At 39.9% G+C, this 24926-nt stretch overlaps 2 protein-coding genes across 4 annotated transcripts in view; both read right to left on the reverse strand.

Moving 5' to 3' along the window:
* ABCA13 (ATP binding cassette subfamily A member 13) overlaps nucleotides 1–4896 on the reverse strand; it is a 183328-nt gene extending 178432 nt beyond the window's left edge. Inside the window, exon 1 of the mRNA XM_054060143.1 lies at nucleotides 4701–4896. Within this exon, the coding sequence (XP_053916118.1) occupies nucleotides 4701–4790 (90 nt within the window). The 5' untranslated portion in view covers nucleotides 4791–4896. The remainder of the gene's footprint in view (nucleotides 1–4700) is intronic.
* Nucleotides 4897–9415: 4519 nt separating this feature from the next.
* UPP1 (uridine phosphorylase 1) lies at nucleotides 9416–24561 on the reverse strand. Of its 3 annotated transcripts, none has more exons than XM_054057429.1 (8): nucleotides 24380–24426; nucleotides 21483–21547; nucleotides 18515–18632; nucleotides 17857–18015; nucleotides 16732–16846; nucleotides 16076–16285; nucleotides 14455–14601; nucleotides 9416–13043 (listed from the first exon to the last, which is right to left on the reverse strand). In XM_054057429.1, exons 2-8 carry the CDS (start codon nucleotides 21533–21535, stop codon nucleotides 12904–12906), a joined length of 942 nt encoding a protein of 313 aa, XP_053913404.1. In that variant the 5' UTR covers nucleotides 21536–21547; nucleotides 24380–24426; the 3' UTR covers nucleotides 9416–12903. The 3 variants fall into 3 exon arrangements, with proteins under 3 accessions (XP_053913404.1, XP_053913402.1, XP_053913403.1); XM_054057427.1 differs by lacking the exon at nucleotides 24380–24426 and adding an exon at nucleotides 24473–24561 and having other exon boundaries at nucleotides 9417–13043; XM_054057428.1 differs by lacking the exon at nucleotides 24380–24426 and adding an exon at nucleotides 24448–24499 and having other exon boundaries at nucleotides 9417–13043.
* Nucleotides 24562–24926: the final 365 nt, after the last annotated feature.

Consider the following 24926-nt stretch of genomic DNA (forward strand, 5'->3'; position numbering starts at 1 on the left):
TTCTCACCTCAGGACTGAAGGCAGTCACAGCATCGTGCATCACCACCCAGCTGCTCCCAAAAGGGCAGGAAGCCAAAGGGAATGCCAGGCCAGCAGGGTCCTTGCCAGGCAGGGACCATCCTGCAGCATCCTAGCAAGGCAAGTGGGCTGGGCAACAGCAACAAGGTTCAACGGAGTCTGGATCTCCAGGCAAGTCCGCAGCAATGAGGCAGTCCTAAGACCGTACCAGACAGCTAATCTGCTACTGAATGGTCACAACCAGTGAGATAAGACAGGGTGCAACACAGTCACCAACAACATCCACAGAAAAGTACAGCTGAGCCAGAAACTACCTCACCCCTGACTGAGTTTAAATAGAGCTGTGTTTGTGGGTGGACACCCCAGGTGAGCCTGTTCAGGGCCATTAAGACCTACCAGTGCCCTCAGAGCCCTGACACCTGTGAGCAGAGCTGTAGGTGTATCTAAGTATTCACTTGATAAAGTACTATAGGCAGGGTAGAGTTACTTATTTTCTGTCCTTCCTTGCTCCTACTTAACTTTCTGTAATCTGGAGAAGGATTCCACTAGGAATTCTGCATCACAGACTATCTCTGAGAAACTTGTGGACTAACCAAAGCCTCTGATTTCAAGCCAGCTATTGTGTACTCCATCTGTCCAACTGCACTCCACTTTTACCAGGAACTTCCATTAATTCTTGCAAGCAGGTCAAACAGAAACAAAGAAATTGAAAGTGTGGTTGGCTCAATAGTTTCCAAGTCCATTGCATGATATTCGGAATCATACTTACGAGCCCTGGGCACTAAAATAACAGTGCCAGCTTTGTGCTCTTTCAGTAAACAGCCAGAACAAAACACAAAGTCATGTAAATAAAACCATGGCTAGGAGACACCACAACTAATTCCAGGCAACTCTACCTCTGAAAGCCAGGACTGAACTTCCTACTCCTGCTGGCCACACCATTTCTGGTACAAGCCAGGTTGCTGTTGGCCTTCTTGGCCACCTGGGCACACTGCTGGCTCATGTTGGGCCGACTGTCAACAATGTCCTCATGTTCTTTTCCACCAGAAAGCTTTTCAGTCATTCGTCCCCAGGCCTGTAGCATTTCATGGGTGTTTTGTAATGCCAGTGAAGAACCCAACACTTAACCTTGTTGAACCCCATACACTGGGACTCAGCCCATAAATCCAGCCTGTCCAGACCTCTCTGCAGAACCTTCCTTTCCTCAAGAAAATCAACACTCTCACCCAACTTGATGTTGTCTGAATCCTAGGGAAAATAATTTGTGACTGCCCACCAATGGGATTTAACTACATTCTTCCGTTCACCACAACTACTTGGGCCTGGCCATCCAGTTAGTTTTTTATCCAGCAAAGAGTACACACATCCAAGCCATAAGTTTCTCCAGGAAAGAGAAACCCCATATATAGATATCACAGAGTGTCATCTGACTAGACATACTAGAAAAGTCACACAGGCCGTAACAGTAGAGTATGCCAAGTACAGAACATTAAAGGTGAGAACTGTCCTCTAGTTTCAGCTCTTTGAAAATAAATTTGCATAGTCTGAAAATCCAAAAACTCTGGCATGCAGGGAAGGATTGCTATTCCAAATCTGGGACATACAAGCCAAAGAGTCTTAAAATACAACAAAAAATACAACAGCAGCATTTTTAAAAATGGCAAATTCTCTGTATTTTTTATTATTACACAAACTTAGGGATCAAAATGAACATTGCACAATGCCATTAACATTGGCACTTGAGGACAAAGGTGTCAAATGGAAGTATAAGAGATGCAAACAATTGTTACTCTGATTGTGGGCTGCTTTCTCCTTGATTCTTGCCATTTATATCTAAAGAATAGGGTAAATAGCAATGATTCTGGTGAATCTGTAAAATTCAAGGTTTGTTAAACATATTGAATTTGTGACTGGACAATACCAGTGAGCTAAGCAAGTACAGGCCTACTAGAATAACTTCTGTTGTTTAGAAAATTTTAGGAAAATAAATAAAATCCCCATCTTCTGCTTATCTCCAGAATTTCAGTTTGCATTAGTAGCTTATCAGAGGTAGATTTCTCAGTCTAACCGTTTTACACCTTTCTTTGTTAGAGTACCAGGAATCTGGATGTTGATAATAGCAATTGCAAAGAACCTAGGAATATTAAGAAATAATCCCATTGTCCACATGGCCATAGTCTGCTCCAGCGGTCCCTACTACCATATCAACTATGGCCAAGATATCAACAGCAGTACCACACAGCTGATGCTTGGATGTGGGGGAGCCCAAATAGCGAGAGGTTTTTTTCCTAGCCCTCAGAAGAGCCCTTAGTAATCCTGTCCTTTTGTGAACTAATGATTTGTTTTACAACTCATGTCAACTCTGGTGAGTTGCACCTAGGAAGAATGGTGAATTTGGTAATAGAGGTTTAGGAACCTGGCTGATAAAAGCAGACAACTTTGTAACCGAAAAACAATGTGTGAAACAACGCACTCAACAGTAAGCAACATTTAGCGCTGGTTATATATTTTAAAGTGTTGAAGAAACACATGCGAACTTTAAAAGTCAGAAGCAGGGCAACGATTACACTCATTGTAGCAGCAGATGAAGAGCAAGAATTGTACCAGCTTTTTTTTTCATGCTTAATATTAAACCAAAATTTAAAAAATAATAGCTACTTTTTTAAAAAGGCATGGTTTTAGGATAGACTGTGTTTCTGTTTCTTCCTAGTAGCCGTATGAGCAATTCCAAGCATTTCACAACATGATTATAATCCAAATTCTCCTCTAAACTGGGGTAACAAAACAAGGGAATTTGGGAATCATATTTCATCCTTTATCTATCTGCAAATTTGGATGGTAATAAATACTACATAAACAACAGTTAGGAAATGCGGTGACAGAAAACTTAACTAATACAGTTGCCCGGTAGTATCTCCAGAGCTCCCAGAATCTGTAGTTCAGAAGCAAAAGCTCCTGAAAACTAAGAAATGAGATGGCATCATCCATGCAACTGTAATTTCAAACTCCAATTGATGTCCAGACATAGATATTATCCTGTGCTGGCTTTGAACCATATTAATAAAAGGTGCTGATGCCTGCCTGAATTTCAATCAAAATACCAATTTTTTACAGAACACATACATCTTTCATAGCCTCTTTACTCTTCATTGTGTGATATCAACTAATGCCATCTGACACTCATGACACATCATTAGTGCAACAAACCACATTTGTCTTCTAGCCCTAACAGCTGATAAATAACCATGAGAAGACAATCGCTTTCTATAGATACATCTACACAATATAGCACAGAGCTGAAGCACACCAGATCTTTCAGGAAATGCATTCCACTTTAGATTCACAAGGGTCTGACCTGCCCTCTGCATATGTAGATGATCCACCTAGATTTCTCCTTGTATAATTGCAAATGGAATGCCTTCATAGCTCAGCGTTCACACAATGAGCACATAAGGAGGTTTTGCAAATTCCCCAGGGCAGCTCCTGGCTCTGGACAGTCAGAATTAAGTTTGCTCATTCATTTCAATTCCAGGTTTGGGGAAGCCTGGCATCTCAATGAACTCTCCATTCAGGAAAGTAACTAATAAGGCAAACTTAAATGAATTAAGATTTTGTCCATCAAAAATACATACAAGGGAAAACTAGATCACAACAAAAAGATAAACAGATCTGCATGGAGGAAAACAGAAGATACTACTTAATGAACACTGGTTGAAGTAAAAGGCATAGGAAGTGTGCGAAGTTCTTAGGAATGGAGAAGAATATAACCAACAGTAACCCTTCCCCAGAAATGTCTATCATATTAAAGCAAAATCACTTGAAATCATTTAGAGAAGAAATTCTCTCTTTAAATCACAACCTTATTTATGTGAAATATTTCTGAAATTAAAAGCTATATGTTTATTTGATGTAATGCTATCTGAAGCAGCCAACATACCTCACTGAAAATCCTCAGATCATCACAGACAAGGGAAATCAATGAGAAGCTATCATTTTTAGTGACATATTTTCCCATAAAAATGTTATCTCTCCTGAGAGAATTATTTTCCTTCTGACTTAAATTTAAAAAATCATGTCAATCACAGTAAAAGTGAACAACGACATTGCATCTCATATTTGAGTATTATTTTAATTTTGAGTACTGCTGAAGTAGCTGCCTTATTCTTCTGCATATTGTAATTGGAAAGGTTAAATTAGGCTTTCCAGAGTGGACAAAAAAAGGGACATTTGGAAGCATATACAATTTTAATATACAGTCCTGTATCTGCACTCACTGTATCTAGATTTTGATCTCTATTGTGCAAGCTTTCTTACATTGTCAAAGAGTATTTGTAATGTGAAGAAAATTGATTTTCATCCTTACTACTGCTACAAGCACTGGTAATATCCAATGATAATTAAAAGATAAGCTGTTGTTCTTCAAAATTTTTATGAGGTTTTCAGTCTCACTTGTAAATTATGGAGCATTTCTATGTTCAGCCATTTTAGAGTTAAAACACACTGTTGTTCTCTGGTTTTGTTTTCAACAATTAGTAAACTAATGGCAAAACAGGAACCACTTGCAGCCAGCCATCTCTAACAATCTACACTGAAATGGAAAAATCAAGTGAGATACACTCTTTCCAACAAATATGAAAAGATGATTTAAAATATTCCTTTGTTCATAATTTCCAAAAACTTACCGGTTGTCTGACACGGCAGAGCCAATTCTTCCAAAACAGAGCCTTGAACTGGTGCACAGCATGCCCCATATTGTCTCTTCTTTCTTTCATCTACTTGCAGAGTGGCTTTTAAGGACTTTCTAAGTTAGAATCATGTCACCAAGCAGCCTGAACGTATTATTCAGCAGCTGATTAATTCCAGCACTAGAGAAGGGTGCAAGAGATTTCCCTGCTTGCTGAGAAAAGATGAGATTATATTTCTACCTCTTGTTTTGTGTTCGTTGAGGAATCTCATCTTTCCATTTGCTTAGTGCAATGAACAGTAAGGGGATGGGTTTGTATAAATGCCTTCAGGGTGCTTTACTCCACAGTACATATTCTGCACTTGTTTCCACTTTCCTGGAATAAAAATGAATGCAAACAACAGGAAAAAAAAGAAATTTGTCTTTTTTTACCAGAGTATAGTGACTTTCTGTCTCTGCAGTGTTAATCTAATTTTTTGTGCATATGCTTAGATTTTTGAAAAAAAAGTTATACTAGGAAAATAAGTACACTCTTCAACCACATATCCCTATAAATTTCTGTGTATTTCCAGAACACATCTAGCACTGTGGTGGTCCACTGCATCATCCTATAACTGTTTAATTTTATCTTATAAAGGGTGTGTGTTTGGCATTTCATTTTCCTTTTTCAGTATGCATTACCTACGTAAAGGTGGAATATGGGCAAGTCAGGACACTGTGTTAATTAATTGTCACATGCCACCCAATGAAAATTAGTCTTCTAGTATTAAGTTCAGCAAAGAGGAGGGAGGACAATTCCTGGAGCTGTGTAGAGGGGTCTGCAGGAGGGAAGCCTGCACGTAGCTGTGGTAGCAGGGCCACCTGGTGATGCAGCAGGTATCTGGTGGTGCAGAGCTGTGCTGTTTTACAGGGGCTTGAGGATGTTTGCCCTACTGATCGGGAATGCTGCCTTGAGCAGAGGAGTAAACTCTCTAGATGTTTTCTTCTATTCAAATCATAGAATCATAGAATCATAGAATCGTTTGAGTGTAAAAGACCTTTGAGATTATCGAACCCAATCGAACCTGTCCACTATTAAACCATATCCCTGAGCACTTCATCTACCCATCTTTTAAATGCCTCCAGGGATGGTGACTCAACCACCTCCCTGGACAGCCTGTGCCAGTGTCCAATAACTCTTTTGGTGAAGAATTGTTTCATGATATCTAATCCGTACCTCCCCTGGCACTACTTGTGGCCATTTCTTCTCATCCTATCTCTAGTTCCTTGGGAGAAGAGACCAACACCCACCTTACCACAATCTCCTTTAAGGTAGTTGCACACAGTGACAAGGTATCCCCTCAGCCTCCTTTTCTCCAGGCTAAACAGCCCAAACTCCCTCAGCCGCTCCTCATAAGACTTGTTCTCCAGCCCCTTCACCAGCTTCGTTGTCCTTCTCTGGACACGCTCCAGCACCTCAATGTCCTTCTTGTAGTGAAGGACCCTAAACTAAACACCATATTTGAGGTCCCTGACAATGAATTGCCTAAGACAGAATGAGTATATACCTGGAGTATTGTGTCCAGGTCTGGAATCCCCAACATCAGTATATGGAATAATTCCGTATGACGGGGTGTCTACTGAACAGATAATCTATTTTTCCACTAACCAGTGTTTCCTGTTCCACTCCTCTGTCATGGTACTGGAAAAGTGCACACCTCCAGCAGTCATCAAGCATGTCACTATGTTTCTGCTTCCTCCAGCACTGAAAAGCAGCCACTGTGCTGTGCAGCAGAGGCGTGTCCCCCTACCCCTCATCACTTCCATCCTTTTCCCAGCTCTGGGTCTCTCCTCATGGCATAGAGATGGCAGAGTGTTGCTGAGCAAACAATCCAAAAGGAAGAACATACCTCACTTCACAGCTTGCTGGCACTTGCATAAGGGATGTTTCAGCTTTTAGTAAAGCGATGTTAAACCCCTGCTGTTTCAGAATATGCACAGTAATTTTGCTCATCCAGACCACCAAAGGCAAAATTCTGGGATAGCTGAGATGAAAATTCTGTGCAGTCCAAATATGCATTTTTTAAACAAATGTATATCAATAATCGAATATTGTATGTATGGGTTCACACAATCATTCTGGAGAGCTGGGGAGCAGAATCTATAGTGCATGATTTGCAGGAAATTACGAACTAATCAATCAGCATAATGAATTACAAGCAGTTATTTATCAGTGCAACTGACAGTAGTCAGCTCCTGACTGGTATATAAACTACATACAGCTTACATGAAACATTTGCCAAATTATTTTGAACACGTAATTCTGCAAAATCTTGGCTCATCCAAGTGTGTGATGTGCATAATTTATTATGCTCTATATAATTACACTCTCCTAAATGTTATATTCTAATTTTTAATGCTAAACAGCTTTTCATGAATATAGGAAACAACTACTTTGTAGGTAATTAGTATTCAGTACTAATGAACTATTGACTCCTCATTTTACTACATAAGACATGAGTTGACAAACACCTTTCACCAGAGTTCTTTTAACTTCATTTGCCCTCAGACATCATTGTCCTTTCCTAAAGAATTAATTCTTGCCTAGTCTGGCCTCCAGCAGTAGATCGGGTTTTTCCAAAACAAAATTTATGAAAGTAAAGATGCTTCATAAACATTTAACCAAGAACAATCTCTGCAGTGGTTTTCCAGGAAATTACTTCTAAAAGTAATTTTTGAAGAAACAAGATGTATGAGCTTGATTGCATTATTTGCAATGTTACGGAAATAATGAGAAATATGAAATCAACCCACACACCCACATATCCCCTACAATAAATCCTTGGCACAGAAGAAATGATAATATTAAAAATCAAGCACACAGGCCGGAAAAGCAAATTACTTCTGAATATTTTTTGAAACACGTGTCAGCTATATTGTTGCCAGCCTGGAAGCTCTTTTAAGTGATCTAGGTTTCATCAGTACTATGTCAAGCAGTACCTGTGCAAGTACCAGCCTTAAATAGCAACTCTGTTTAGAAGTTGCATATACAAATTGCTTTAAAATGTTCAAACACACCACAGTTGCCGGTAGACTAAATAAACTACATGCTTTCAGCGCTCCTTAACAGGATGGCTGCAGTCAACAGCAAAATCTTGAATATTGCAGGGCAAATTAGAAGGTTGTAGATTTTATTATATGTTTCCCTCATTCTTTCTGGCATGGAAAAATAAATATGCTAAGAACCAGGTCTCCAAGTGAGGACAAGATTGTGATCTGCCATTTTCTGCTTCTGCTTAGCTTTAGCAGGTTTGTCTTGGTTCCAACTTAAAAGTTTGCTATTAGAATATGCAAGATAGCCAAAACCACTGGGGCAGAAAAGGCAGAGAACCTTCTGACAGCATCAGTCTCTGTTTTTAAAACTTGACTTCTTTATAACATGATAACATCAACATGCCACGTCTAGCCTACAGTTTTAATATGAGCTAATTAGAGTACATTGGCAAGCACATTCAAAGAAACATAATTTTATATGATAAATAGGTTAAAGCCCGGGAGCCAAAAATACTTTTTGTTAGACAGGAATGCAGTCAAATCATGTGAGAATATGGCTGGGAATCTAGCATATTTTCCTAACATCACCCACAATTTCTTTCACAAGGTTTGCTGCCTGATCACAAGGCTTTCCTTTCAACATTATTAGAAGTACTACTTGTACTTACACGGCACAGACCTATTTTGCAGACAAAGTGCCTGCAGGATGACATCAATTAGTAGTCTCTTTCTTGGGAGACAATTCCTGTGTGCAAAGTTAGGATATAATGAAAAATGTTAGTTGTGGGCAAGATCAAATAATAGATTTTATTAAAATGAAGCTATACATTAAATAAACAAACCAGATCCAGCCTCACAAGGAGGACAGTGGTTTGTTTGAGCTTCTAGGCAGCTCTAGGAATTTTATTCTTCTAATATGACAGACTGATAGCAAACTGAAATTTTTCTCACAGTTACAAGGTCAGCGCTGACAAGAAGCTTCTGGAATCAGGTTTCTGTGTCGTGTAAAACCAGCTCTGTCTTTTCATGCTGCTGCATTTTGTTTGTGGCCTGAGAAAAAGTATTGCTCCTGTCAGCATTACCCTTTCTTCTGTTATTGTATCACAGAATTTCAGATTTAGTGTTGCTCTGTTCAGTGACCTCCTTTCTCTTCAGAGAGAAGATTTTTTACTGTAATTTAATTCATACTCTAGAGTGTAATATTAAATGGTTGCTATTTCAGAAAGAGTGTATTTAAGTCGCTCTAACTCAAAAACCGAGAAAAAAAAGAAACAGAGAAAGCAAACCTCAACATCTTGTAGCAAACCACACTGCCACACGACTGTTTTTTCATATTCAGTTGTTGCATGCAAATCCAAACCTCAGTTTGCTGCTTGCTCTACTGAGCGCTGCTTTCAGAACTGACTGCTGATGAGCAAATTCAAACACACTTACACTTAGGTTTCTTTTACCTAGCTTGTCAATGAAAATGAAATACATCTGCAATTCCACTGTAGAAACATTTTATTTAGGATTATATTGAGATCCAGCAGAATTTGAGAAGAAAACTCAGTTCTGTTACATAATGCACTGAAAATCCTTTGCAAGAACTTAAGAAGTGTGTTAAAAAAAAAGATATGGCATTGTGCCTATTTTCAAGAAATACTGAAGTTACTGAATTATTTCGCTTTGTTTCTGAAGGACTGATAAAACATTAATACTGTAAGCACTTTTGGCAATAGGTCATTCAAAACAGTTCCTTTTCAGGATTTCTCATATCTTCCTCTGAAGCACATCAAGAAGCCGAAAATAAAAAAACCTTTTCTTCAAGTCATCAATCAAGTTCCTGCACATTCTCAGTCTCTTGCCAATGTGAAACACCAGTTTTCTAGCCTACCTTAGTGATGTCAACCATTTCTTTAACCAAATGGTTAACAGGCCAGAACACCATGAATCACAGAATAAACCCTTGGTAGAAACTACTGTTTTCTCCCTTCATATTTCCGTCCTATTTGTATCACGGAATCATAGAACAGCTCAGGTTGGAAGGGACCTTAAAGATCATCCAGTTCCAAGCCCTCTGTGATGGTCAGGGACACCCCCCATCAGACCAGGCTGCCAAAGGCCCCATCCAACCTGGCCTTGAGCACCTCTAGGGATGGGGCAGCCACATATTCCTTGGGCAACCTGCGCCAGTGCCCCACCATCCTGTGAAGAAATTCCTCCTGATGTCTAGTCTAAATCTGCCCCTCTCCAGTTTATAGCCATTGCCCCTAGTCCTATCACTACCTAGGACTAGGACTACCTAGTCCTGTCACTAAAGGACTTTCTTTGCTTTTATCCCTTCTGATCTTTGGACTAAACTGACTCTGTTGTGTATTGCTAGGTGCAGAGTGGCACAGAAAACAGAAGGGAGACTTTGATTAGAAATTGAGGTTTCTAGGGTTTGCAGGATTTGTAGATCTACCATAAGACACTGCATTATGCAATATCAACCATATATGTAATATCATATACGCCATTAAAGACATCACCACTCCAAATCACGATCCATGTTCAGCAGTATGTGTCTCCTGTTTTTCTATAAAAAACAGAGATAACATGAATGCCCAATATTAAAGGTTTGATTTGCCTGTAAAAGCCTGACAATTATAATTCTTAATGGACATCTTTGTAAAATCTACAGGAAGGTAACTTCACTGCCGGATGCACACAGCTGAGTCATTCTCTTATCTCTCTGTGACAGATACAGTCACAACGGAAAATACAATTGTTTTTATCAGGTTCCATTCTGGCCAGCTTCCTCTGGAGCTAAGAAAAGAATCTTCTTGCACATAAGATCTGTTGATAGAGCACCCTCTTGCATTAGGAATACAGCATTACAGGATGTTAACGAGTGGAAAAGAGCAGGATATCTGTTCTCCTTTGAATTCTAATTTTGAGTTATCATACATCCCTTTACTCCATCTATTAGAAAGCACTGAAGAAAAGTACTTTAGCAGAAAGTACAATGTCTTAAGGAACAGCAGGGAGGGGACAGAATGTATCAGCAAAAAGTGAATTTTATTTAACTTTCATATTAGTTAACAAAATAGATGTGCTTACTTCATATGACTGTAAATATAAAAGCTTTGTAATTTCAATTGATAGTTCACACTTAATTATTTAAGAACTTTTTCTTTTTACCCAGTTTTCAGATTCTTGCTGCCCTTCCTTTAAAAAGACAAATCACTCCAATTCAGATTCATACATCCAGGATGTGTAGTAATACACTTCCCCAAAACTTTACAGTGCCACATTAAGTGTTTCTTTGTTTTCTTAATAAAGTTTTTTCTTCTTTTTCAGTAATTCATAGCTAAGTATTTCTTCCACAACAGCAAACTCCCTCCTCCAAAACCATACTCGTCAACTCAGTATGAACTTTTCTTCAGCCTAGAGTGCAACACATTGCTTCTTAACCAATCTTCTTTTCATCTCCTTGCTGCTGATACAGGAGGTTGCAGAGCAAGGATATGCTTTGACGAACATTTCCCAAGGGACCTCACAAGGCTTTGTGCAACGTCCAGGCAAGCAGTAGGCAGAGTTAAGCCCAGATTTTTTTTTTATTATGGGTTGGGTATTTTTGTTTGTTTTTTCTTATTTAAATAAGAGAGGAATAGTTCAAATAGAATGTGGAGCTTAGGAGAAAGAAATATTTTCTCTGACAACTTACATTCATTATGTATCCCAAGCATAAATGAGAAAATCTGTTTTTAAATTTAAAGGAAGACTAAATAAGTAAATCTTAAAAATCCAAAAATTTTATTATCTTTTTATCTGTTTTCCAGTTGGAAATTCATCAAATTTGAGAAGATTAACCCTCATTGGCAATTTCCCATTCACAAGAGCCACCCCTTCCTTTTTCAGTGTTTTCTTCACATTGCTTCCAGTTTCTGCCACATCCTGATGCATGTGCTTACTACTACCCTCTCAGGTCTAACTTGTATGCTTGTTAACAGACTGCTGCCAACCACAATCCTTGAAAAGAAAACCTCATTTAGCTGGATGAGTGACAGTTGTTTTAAGAGTCCATTCAGACCCTTCTGACCTGTGTCTCCTGCTAGGACTGGGCTATTGACTGCAGTAGAAAGAGACATAAACGTATTTTTCCTTGGCGTAGCACATATTTATATTCCAACCACAGCAGCAAAGCAGCAAGGAGTATGATTTTAAAAAGGACTAGGCCAATGGTAATAGAAAAAAAATGCAGAAATTGTTTTGATGTCAGGCACAGTCAATAGGCATTCTCCAGTTCTTCAGAACTGGGAACCACTACAACTGGATTAGACAAGGAGATGAAAACCAATTTAAAAAGAAGGAAAGTAAAGAAAAAAAAAGAACTACCATAATGCAGTCCTGTGACTATGCTGTGCACCTCATGACTGCCCCTGGTTCCACTTCGTTAAGCAGAGGCCTTGATTCAGCAAAAGATTTCAAGATCTTCAATGCAAAATTACTTAATACATAAATGTTTCCTGGGTATTGATTCAATCGTACAGCGAAAATGGGATATGAAAGGCCTTGTTGTTGGATCAATATCTAGGAAGTACAGATATTCAACAGCTCAGTGTCAATTCTTATTAATGTTTAGAAAATCCAGTCTCACACTTTGCAATTTTGTGGAATTTTAATATATGAAAATAGTATTGTTTATTTGTCAAAGTCTGCAAAAAAATAAACTGCATTCACCTTAAGTTTTCCTTACAAGTAAAGCAACAAAGACAATTCTAATTTATATAATTTTTTAAAAACAATGAGAAAGACATCAGCATTCTTAAGTTAATTTTAATTTTGTGGTTTGCAAGTACTTGTCAATAAAGTTTGATTTTCTTCCTATAGTTTTTCTTTTACAGCAGCGATAAATAAAGCTTTTTCATATAATATAGTAGACACGTCCTTCACAACACACCCCCTTTCCAAGTTACAGAGAAGTGGGTCTCATATTCAGCAGTGCATAACTAAGCAAAACTTAACTGAAGTCCATTCAGCACATTCAGTTCTCAAAGCACAGTGACGTAAATGATTAACTTCCACAGACACACAGAATGCCGTAAGCTTTCTGAAGTAAAAGACCTTTAATGCACTGAAGTCGTCACCATGACTTCAGCTGTGTAAAAACCTTTTGCTTCTGTAAAACAGAGATGGATATCTCATACTTTCCCAAGACTTTTCTTAATGAAATATCCCACTAACTTCTGCGGTCTCTGCTGATACTCCACCAGCACATCATGTGAGCTACTAATCTGATCTCCTTCAAGCCGATTCAGAAGAGTGACACACACAACGGCAGCTAGAAATCGAGACAGCATTAGTTAGGAATGACACTCTGGCACTTACAGTTCAAAAGCATAAACATTTGAACGAAAAGTTAGAAGATTAAAAACGTGAAAGAAAACAAACCCCCCAAAACGGTGTACAGTACCATAAGTTGCTGAAGGACTAGCATGCTGTGGATGATATCAGAAAAATTACAAACCGTTTAAGACAATTTGTCACTCCGTTAATAAACCAAGTAGACAACTGCAGATACTTATTGTTATACCATGATTCTTACATTTTTCTGGATAGGAACTGTATATTTCACAAGTAACCAAGCCTTGACTGGTAGGAATTGATCGGAGACACTGTTCTAGCAGACGTAGTTACAGCCTTCTATCTACATAATCTCTAACTCAAATCCCTGTGCCATAGATACCATCCCTCAGGAAATAGCAGATGAGCCACTTCAACATTCATCAATAGGGAGTACAGCAAACACATGAGGATTTCACGGATCAGCTCAGGAATATCTTCTGCCTGATCCCCCAGATCCCTCCTTTCACTCAAACTGAGCTCTAGTATCACTTCTGCGTATCTGGGGTTTCTGCTGGTGACAATTCACAGAGCACAAGCAGAAATACACTTCACAGACCTACAAGGTAGAGACCAGGCTCCCTCATGGCTAAGTGATAGCAGGGGTTGTGTTTTTAATCACTTTCAAGTCAGTAAGAACTGAGGGTATTTGATGGAACTGTTGGCTTTTTTGCTTATTTTTCTTCACTTCGTCCTCCTTGAGTTTAAGGAAGTATGAGAAACCTCAGTGTTTTAAATTGGCAAATTCCTTGCCAAAGAAAGTGAAAGATTACAGTTAAAAAGGCAAGTAGAATGGCACTGAATTACAGTATTTACAATCACTTATTTTTTTAATCTTTACTGAAAATTAGTTAGCTTGTGTAAAACAAATTAAAAACATTTAAAACATTTTATATCTAGGTACGGTTTCTTCATGATGCTATTAATAATCTTTAAGAGATAAAACTGTAAACCTACACAAAATACATAGCATAAGAACTGATTATAGTTTTATGCATACAAGACTCGCCTGATTGATTAAATTAACCAGTTGCTTTCTGTAAACTTCAAAAACTAACTGAAGAAAACAAATTAAAGCAATAATAGGGTAATTACATAATGCTCTATGTGCTTGCCACAGGCTGAGACAGCAAATGAAAGGGCTAAATCATCCGAGAATATTGTGAGGAATTTTGCATAAATTTCAATACATATGACACAAATCAAACAATTACAGCAACAGAACTATAACCACAATTAGTTTTTCTATATGCAAAAGGTACATTAACACCTCATTTGCCACTTTTAGCACAACTCCCCTGCAACACAGAAAACTTCCTACAGCTTTAACAAAGTCACCTTAAGTTTACCTTTGAGACCGCTGAGATTGCACATTGCAGCAAATACAGAAGACTCCATCTCTATATTTCTCACACCAGAATCATAAGCTTCCTTCAAATATCGTAGTTTCTCTTCTTCATTATATAGGCAGATTGCACCATCCAACCTGCCCTGTCCTACAAAGTAATTTTGTAAAACTTTTCAGTGTGATGAAGTCACATAAAAATTTTAGTTTCTAGAACACCCAATTATTGTAGTTTCTCCTATACATTATCCAGCTTCTACTACCATTCTTTAATGTACAAAACAAATAGGATAAAGTGATTCTTAAGCTACTGTGAGCACTTCTTATATTTTTTTATAATGTCAGCCATGGTAATTTAATTGGTCTTCTCCAGCTTAATTTCTCAAATTGATAAATGGGAAAATATAAGCAGTAGTTTCCTGCATGTGGGACATGCATTAAATGTCATCAACAAATCTGAAGCTGTGTGGAAGTGCTGCATTTTTACTATGTGTAATTATAGTCTGAAAAAACTGCCAGCCTTCAAAATGACTTCTTGACGCTACCTTAAAGGATAAGCATTTTATTACTTACACTTTTCAAGGTAAGAAATAAAGAGCTTCTTAAGCTAACTAGCTATTACTATTACCATTTTTGAGAAAATTATAATTTATTCAAATTGTTCAAGACTAACACCTTCAGATAAAACAGCAACAGGTTATGTACAGTGAAGTTAAATTACATGGTGGTTTACTCAGTAATTTTTTTTTATTTTCAGGAAATGTATTTCTAAATTAATACCCTTGAGCCTGTTCTAGTTTTTTGCTGTTGAAAATATTCCTGACACTATTTTTTTTTAGCGCAGCTTGCACCTACGATTGGTGTCTGAGGAGATACACAAACTGACAGTGTCTGCTCCGGGCCAAGCTTTGAGCACCATTAGGAAGACCATGTGCTCCCTTTCATACTGCACCCTTTCTATCCCATCCAGCAGGAGCTAGAGAAAGTTGTACCAGGTGTTCCCACAAGATCTGAAAGATGTTTGTGAACAGACTTGGGAGATACAAAATGCATCTGCATGTCTATCCAACGTAAGCCTCAAAAGTCTGGCCCCTTCCTACACAGCAGCACTGATGTAACTCAACAAAATATTTTCTTCAGTTGGCTGACCGCTGCTTTGCTCAAAAGGTGCAAGGGAAACAAGTTCTAATGTTTCTTTTAGAAAAGATATACTTTAGATATTTAACCAGTTCAAAAAAACACAAAACAAAACAACGCAAAACATCCACGAATAATTCTCACTCCTCTAACTCTCTAGGATGCCTCAGTACATCACAGAAATTATGATAAACATACACAACTGACAAGTACATGAGAAGTGTATCGTAGACTATACATATTCCAGAGGATCTTTTAGAGCTGGGGGAGGAGAAACCTCCACAAAATTAGAAGTTTAATACAGTAAACTGCTAAGCAAAATGCTTGACTTTATACATATGAAAAATAGGCTCATCAAGCTCACAAGACATCTCAAAGTAGGGAACGTATTCCATTCAGTGAACTGGAACTTTAATGTTAAAATATTATTCAGTCTTCATCTATTGCTGCTTACCAATATACTTCTGTTAACCTGTTGCTGGCCTTACCTTCATAGAAATCTAAAGTGCACATCGTGTTTCCAATTACTGTATTGAATTGACTGATTTCTTTACTGCACTGCATCAGTTCCTTAGCTAGCTGTTCATCTAGGTTTGTACTGCGAATTATGGTCTTTCCCAGAACAACCTGTTCAAATTGAGGTTTGAAGGTGGCATCTACAGACTGCCTAGTTATAACCACTGAGCCTGGTTCCAGACCTGCAGGAAAAAGAAATAGACGTGGCTTTACAATGCAGTTAATCCTTTGTTTCCACAGACAAAGCATACATCTTGACCCAATCCTGCTTCTTTTAAAGGTGGCAATTTTGCCTCTGAATTCACCAAGAGATTGGTTTTGCATGCTTAGCTGTTTATTATTACAAATAAATTCTGAAAGAACAAAATATTTCCTTTTTGACCATATATTTTTTTTTATCTCATACTTTTAATACAGGTAAGAAATGTCCTTCTCCTTGTGTTGTCAGATCTCCAACTGCATTTTGTCTACCCAGAGGCAGATATTGCCTTTTCTTTCAAAGTTACAGAAGCAAAATAATTCTGCAGTTCTGTTCTGACCATCAATCACTTACTTGCAGAGGGATGCTTTACTCTCCTACAAAGTTGCTTTGGTTTGAAGAAAAGAAAGAAATCAAAAGGGAAAATACCTATTCCACCAGAGGTGCCAATGCGAATAATGGTTATGTTGGAACACTTGGCATGATACAACAGTTTGATCAGCTCGTGCAACATGATTGAAATAGAAGGAATGCCCATACCATGCTGAAATGAAAGCAGAAATTCATATTCGACATTCACATAGACAATGCAAAAATGAGCCAGGCAATATCTCATTCCTGATAATTTTTTTCCCCAAATGTCACTTTATTCACTCCCACAAAAACCCTAACCTCTAGGCCTACTGAAAGGCAGATAAACAAGCAAACAAAGACTCTCAGTGGCTTTAATACGCTTTGGATAAAGTACAATATTTCTAAAAATCATTAGTTATAAAATATTTACATTCTTAAAAGCATAAGTAGTACCCTTTCCTAATAGTTGATGAATCCACTTGATCACAGAAATTTCCTTTAACACATAAAACCCCCTCACCATGTTTTTTTACCAAATTGAAGTGCTAGTGAATAAATTCTTTCAAAACACAGATATTGTGGTTTAGTTACAAAGCTCAGCACATGTGACTCCACCTTAACGTTCATGATAATGCAGTAATTACAGCTCAAAAGAAAAGATGCAGAATGATACTACAGCTATGCAATTGCAATAGAAGTGTGCAATCATATCTACAAATTAGAAGTATGAAGGTTTAGAATGCATACATGGGAGCAACAGTCCCATGGAATGCTATTCTCAGGCCATGTTAACACATTTGACAATGCTACTACAGATACTGAGCTCTGCATGCAATACAGCCCTTTTTTTCCAGCACCCCACATGCATCAAGTGACCTTTTTGCCCCATTATACAGGATACAGAACAGGGACAAGGCAACAGTAAGCCCGATAATAAAATCTATAAGGACATTCCTGCAAGATCTCAGTGGTACACTGAGGAAAAAGGAGACAAGAAAGGAATGAAGGTCTCAGAGATTTGCCCTCTTATAATAAAGGGCTAAGAAGGAATTCTTAAATAGCTGACTGCCCTATTTTGAGCATGCTGACACAAACTTAAAAACCTGACTGTCTATTAAGTGTTTAAGAGAAATGTGCATTCACATTTTCTGCCTTGAATAATTGAAATGTGTTGCGTATCTGTTTAAGTGAGGTACTTACACTGACTGACAAAACAGGTCCCACTTTGTACATTGCATAACGGTCAGTTCCCGCACAGATGTTAGGATAGTCACCACCAGGGCTTCCAAGCCCCAGTTCTTCAGCTATGTAGGCAATAAAAGCTTTCATCCGTGAAGGGCTTCCTCCAACACATACAAACTGAGGTGGATGATATTCAACAAAACAAAAATCAATTGAGTGATTCAGTATATAAAAGAACACGCAAAGATCAACATGAGCATGCAAACACCTTCAGTCAACAAAAATCTCTTCCCAGATGTGGTTCTTCTCACAAGCATTCTAAACAGGCCATGAAGAATAATTACGGAAAATAATATCCTTCTATGCATTCAAAAGCCTTCATCCCATCTAAACAAGTAAAATACAAATATTGGCTTGAAAGCCCTCCAGAAGAGAGTTCTACCTGAATAGAGACTGCAGCATTCGCATTTTCACTGGATAAAAAGAGACAATCTAAAACAATTATCTTTAGTTTTGCTTGATATTTACAGCAACAAGAACACACAAATTCTCATCCGCTCTCCATTCATTCCTCAGTTGGTGGTATGGTTACACATTTAGTCTTGCTTTGAAGACAGCTACACTTCCACCTTCTGCAGAAAAACTTAAGCTTGTTGAATGAAGTGAAGCATCTTACCTTTACATCTCCAAACAATGCCGGAAAATCATGGGTACCAGTCCCAAGAGCAAAATGGTACAGGATGTCTTCTTTCATTTTCTCCAGGTGAGGGTTGCAGAGATGGATAAAATTCTCTCTGTCAGGACAGCAGCATTAAGAAACACAGAGTACATGCATACCCGTCCACTGAACAGATGCTAATTTTGCAAACTTAAGCAGTAAAAGCTGGGAAATGCCAAAGCCAAGTATACCTGCACTACTTTATTTTGGTTCCCCATACATTACATTAAGGAAATCCTAAATATCTTTATCACCTTATGTCTCTAATAAATTGCATCTTTAACGTTCCACTCATTACACAGGGTGAAATTGCTGAAGAAAAGCCCAGATGGTAGAGCGCATTAGCAACAGTGCAACCTTTATCTTAAATCTGTGAAGCAGGGTAGGAATTTATGGTGAGAAGAACAATGGGAGCAAGACCAGGGAATATTCAATAGACCATTTGACTACACAGACAATCTATATCAAAGCTTGACCTCTATGTTTTGACTGACCCTCCTAGGAACCTGAGAGGGGTGGGAAGAATTGGGCTTTATAAACAGGCAAAAAGGGGATTTCTGGCAATACAGTTTACTGTAACTCTGTGTCATCCAGCCAGGAGGAAAACTGTCTACAACATGAGACTGGCAACAACACTACAGATGATCTGAAATAGGAGAGGAAAAAACCAATTGAAATCTGAAGCATAGAGAAAACCATGGAAAAGGGAAAAAAAAGCAAGAAAAGGGAAAGCAAGGAAAAGGTAAAAAGAGTTCACTTCCTCTTAAGTTGCGTCTTGTAACGATGCGAGATAGCTTAATATATATATATTAAGCTATATCTTTCTGAAGAATCAAGAAACAAGGCAAGGAAGGAAAACTGAACTACTTAGCATGTGGGATCACATTCATGGAAAATTTGGTAGAGGACTAACCAAGCAAGCTGAATGATTCATTAAATGTCTGCCTTCTGTGCTTGATGTTTTAAGTTCAATTGAAACAGGTAGGGAAGACTAGTCAATAATCACAAGCTTAAGTAAAATACTGGCCAATACTTCAAAGTACTTTCTGAGAGATGAAATCAAGCAATAAATATCTTCCAGACTCAAGAAGATGACTTAATAGCTTAATGAAGTCTCACTATAACCACACCACTGCTCAGCAAATTCAAACTGCTTTGTCAGAGGAGACAAACAAAAAAGTCTGCCTGGAGCTTATGCAAAAAAAATTGTTAAGATTTCCCAGGAACAACTCTGAAGCCTAAACATAGGCAGTCAGTGCTGTTTTAGATGGTTTAGGTTATCTTGTCTGCCTCTCCAGAAAGGCTGTGCTTTTCTGTAGGTCCTACATCTTACGTGTCAATCCTATGCAGGATGTACTGGTTACCTTAAAAAGCCTAAAGTGGCCTAGATGCTCATACTGAGGCCACTGAACTGTTCCTCAGGAAGCAAAGAAAAGATTTACACAACCCCAATATTCTGAATATATCAATTGTTTCTGTTCTTGAAGTTCTCTCTATTCTCTCTCGTGTCACTAACTATCCAGAGGCAGCTACAAGACCAAAGTAAGAGCTATCATTCCAATCCACCTTATTTGTCCCTGACCACCACAGACTACCACCTTCAGCTACTCAAAAAGCAGCCCAACATGGGTGGTTCATTCCCACCTTCAGTAGTAATTCCTTTCCACCTCCTACATGCCCCATTTGCCTCTCTTCATACAAACCCCACCTGAGGTGGAACCCAAAGGCTTTGGCTGCCTTCCTTCTTCCCTCCGAGAGACCTGTTTGACTCCAAAAGAAATAAGAGCCAGGTTTATGGCTCTTCAGAAAGGTACACACAGCTCAGGAGTTTGCCAGCTCACATGAGCAGAATTGCTTCCTCTGAATTATTCCTGTTCAGGTTTGTGGGACTCTATCCCATACTCAATGGGTCACACACTAAAGCACATTAAATAGCTGTCTGTGATGATGTTTACTGGAATAGCTTTTGCATACAAATAGGGTATGATTTGCAATCACTTTACAATTTGTTCTCAGGCAAAAATATTTCCTTCTTTATAAGAATACCAGCAATAAAGGCTCCTCTCCAGGAAATAAACTGGGAAAAAGCAAGGCCTCTATTAAAGTACGGAGAAATTCCTGCCGTGTGTGTCAACCACCACTGTCCTCACACCTCACAGCTTCCTTCCTCAGCATTGCCTACATTGCACCATTTTTCATTTAACTTTATCAGCAACACTCCTCAACCCACCATCTCACTGCAGTCAGGGACTGCTACTAACTTTTACTAGTTATCTGCTCATCCAGATCTAATTGCAGACTTAGACCCAGGGGTAAAACGGGCAATAAAATTAAGGATATTATTATGTGTACACAGGACCAATGCCATGGATTTACAGTAGAGGCAAAGTTTGCCTGCAAAAATCTTTGGCCTCTAACTCTAAGAAGCATACAGTTTACTCCCCTGAATAAACTGTGTTTATTCACATTGTTGTAAAGCACCTACAATTTCTGGGGGTTTAAACAAAACGTGAATACCTGATGACTAAACATGTGCATATGGTTTTACTACAATAAGCTTAAAGTATTAGAGAAACAGATTGAAATATTTGTTCAAACTCTTGAAGCAGGTATGTCCAGCCATATGCAGAAACCAAAGTCAACATTTCAATAGTTCTCTAGATTAAAAAATAAATAAACAAAAATATCACTTATGCTTGAAAAAATTCACTGACGTGATAAATGAAAATGGGTAGCCATCAACGTCCTCTGTGTACATCTGGTTAAAGCAGATAAAGACTCCATTTGTCAAAACATATATGAAATATTTGATGTTATAATCAATATTTGCACCATAAATTTTATCTCAAACTGAATGAGTGCATAATGCGTTTGTGGCGGAAGGTAAGCGTAAACTTCAACAAAATAATTAATTACTGAATCTTACTTTAAAGACTGCTCATCATCAGTTTTCTTCTCATTTGATTCACCAGGAGCCATGTATGCTTATACCTAGAATTATGAAAAGAATTAGATTTAAGTGCATCAGAACAGTCCCATCTGTAAAACTATCACCGTTAACAGTGACAGAAACTTTCTCTATAGATGATAGTGTCCCAAACTCCAAAAATAACCCATCCACACTACAACTTTTAGCAAAATGAACATCTCCAACATTATACAGCCGAGCATCACCACTTTCAAACCACTGAAGCCCAAACTAATCTCGTGCTAACATAAATCCCATCTCACCGCTACTTCTGTTCTTTGGTACACTGAACACCCGGCTCATGGGCCAGACAGAGGTATGTCTCATAGCTAACTCACCAATCCTCTTTCTTCTATACCTCCCACAGTGACAGTGACTGCTGAACTGGCTTTAGCACCATTCCACCATTGGTTCCAGAAGGTCTCCAAAGTTCATTTCTAACTGTCAAATGCCTGAAACCTGTTTCAAGGAAGCGTCTTGCTCATAATATCCTCTTCATTAAACTCCTCCTACTGACCTTAAAAGCACTTCTATCTGCCCCAGCCTGAGGGTGAGGAAGACTAAACCAAATATGACTCAAAAAAGTCACAACACTGTAATTTATCATCAATCTTGATGCACTTGGTTTTTCCTACTTCATTACCCTAAACTTTACAAAAATAAATAAATAAATAAATAAATATCTGCCTTCTGCATTCTCCTTTACATTTAAACGGGCAAATGTATTACTGAGGCTTTGGTAATGATACTATGACAGAATTATAATTATAGATGTATTCATTTGTCATTATTTTGAGAAGTGACTAAAGCTACGTGCCAAAGTTGGTACCTTCTGGGAATATCCTTAGAGGAAGTACTGAATCACAAAGTTTTGCTCCACCCTCTCTTACAAATGGCCTGACAGCACGTAAGAGTCTAACAGAGACAGGATTTTAATCCTTCGAAACTCCGGGATAACAACACAAGGAAACAAAAAGAAATCAGTTTTGCAATAGAATTACATAACATGAAATTTGAAAGAACTAAAGAACCAAATGAAATATCCCCAGAGTCTTCCTGTTAAAAGCCACTAAATAATGAAAATGTGTCAAAATTCATAAGAACTAATAGGTTTTCTTTTTCATCTAAAATGTCAGCCTTTACAAATCAACTCCACATGTACTAGATGCACTAAACGTGTACGAAAATCTATTGTTAAGGAGATAAAGTATAAGTCATATTTAGAATTGATTATACATCTTCATAGTAATATGATTAAAGTTAGTTAGTACAGGGTATTGCTTTCATACCGTGGTTATTATGGAAAAAAATGCTTATTTTTTCCCAGTAAAACTGCAGTGCCATCAGTCCGAATAATAAGGACTTATAAGGTAAGAAGAAATAGCAAAGTGATTTTTATGTCCCTAGATGATAAAAGGCTGCAAATAAACCATGGATATTAATTCAGTTGCTGTTCATAGTACTAAGCAACCACGTTCTTTTTAACAGTGTTCTTGGTTCTGTGATCCCCTAAGCAATGATGTGCTTCAGAAAACTAAGAACAAAGTTCTGACAGTCCAAAGGTCCAGGATACCCTCTCCAACAGTTGGCAAGAACAGAAGAAAGCTGCAAGCATAAAGCAGTTTTCCCGTGGCAGACCCTTCCGGCAATCAAGCAGGAGCTGACAGGCAGCAAATTAATATAAAGCCACAAAATTCTCACACTGTGTAAACAAAAGGAAATTTTTATAGCCACGACAAAAGCTCCAGCCGCCTTCCTCACCCAAAGTTAAAACTGATGTTCATGAGAATAACATGTGCACAGCAGGGCGCGGCTCAAGAAAGGGCATGGCCCACTTTAACGTGTGTGCAAACCCTCCGATTGATGTTTAGAACCCATTATTGTTACTATCCTTCTTATTTAAGGTTTTCTTTTATTCCCCCATCCCCTTTTTAAAGGAAAACCTCAGTTAATAGTATCTTTAAGGAAAAGCTCTAGCTTGGCACTAATCCATCATTAGAAAAACAACTGAAGTCATGGCAAAACTGATTTTTACGCTGCAGGTACCCCGTTGGTGCTGTACAATATCCCCCCTCCCCCCTCCCCTGGCTCGATGCCGGTGCGCATCCCCTCCGGAGCACCCCGCAACGCGTCCCGTCCATCCGAGCCGGGAGAACGGGGCACCCCCGCCCTGCAGACCAGACCTCGGTGTCCGCGGCCCCTCCCGAGCCCCCCTCCCGGCGGTACCCACGCTCCTGCGGTACCCTCCATCCTCCGGTACAACATCCAGCACTCCCCATCCCGTCGCATCCCCGTTCCCGTGGCACCCCCGCTCCTACCACTATCCCCCATCCTCCTGCCCCCCATCCCGTGGTACCCACGCTCCTGCGGTACCCTCCATCCTCCGGTACAACATCCAGCACTCCCCATCCCGTCGCATCCCCGTTCCCGTGGCACCCCCGCTCCTACCACTATCCCCCATCCTCCTGCCCCCCATCCTGTGGTACCCACGCTCCTGCCGGTACCCCCCATCCTATAGCCCCTCATCCTCCCGTCCCCGATCCTGTACCCCTCATCCCGTAGCACCCACGTTCCTGCCGGTACCCCCCAACCTAGAGCCCCCCATCCCGTGGTACCCCGCTCCTGCCGGTAACCCCCTTCCTCCCGTCCCCTCCTTCCTGCCAGTACCTCCCATACTCCAGCCCCTCATCCTCCCGTCCCCATCCAATACCCTCCCATCCCGTGGTACCCCCGCTCCTGCCGGTATCCTCCATCCTTCAAGCCCCTCATCCTCCCGTCCCCACCCAATACCCTCCATCCCGTGGTACCCCCGCTTCTGCCGACGTCCTCCCGCCCCCCCCCGCTCCTGCCGGTACCCCCCATCCCGTGGCTCCCCCGCCTCTGCCTCTCCCGGTGGGCGCTGCGGGATGCAGGTTTCCCGCACCTCCCGTGCTGGGCTCGGCTCTCACCTGGCGCTGGGAAGCGCTGGGAGCCGCTGGGCGCACCCAGGCGAGCGGAGACGCCTCTCGGCAGCGGCGGGCGGGCACCGCTCCGCCCCGGGTCCGGTTAACCCCTGTGAGCCCGCAGCGCGGCGCCGGGGGGGGGGGCGCAGTAAAGGGGAACCAGAGGGGCGCGGGAGAGAGAGAGACAGAGAGAGGGGGATGGGAAAGATGCGAGAGGGATGCACAAGACCGAGAAGGAGAGATGTGGGGGGTATGCAAGAGAGAGGGATGCGAGGGAGAGAGGGGGCGAGAGGGATGCGAGGCGGAGACGGAGGGGGGCGAGAGGGATGCGAGGGAGAGGGGGGCGAGAGGGATGCGAGGGAGAGGGGGGCGAGAGGGATGCGAGGGAGAGGGGGGCGAGAGGGATGCGAGGGAGAGGGGGAGCGAGAGGGATGCGAGGGAGAGGGGGAGCGAGAGGGAT

Source organism: Cuculus canorus, chromosome 2 (genome assembly GCF_017976375.1).
Source record: "Cuculus canorus isolate bCucCan1 chromosome 2, bCucCan1.pri, whole genome shotgun sequence".
NCBI classification, from domain to species: Eukaryota; Metazoa; Chordata; class Aves; order Cuculiformes; family Cuculidae; genus Cuculus; species Cuculus canorus.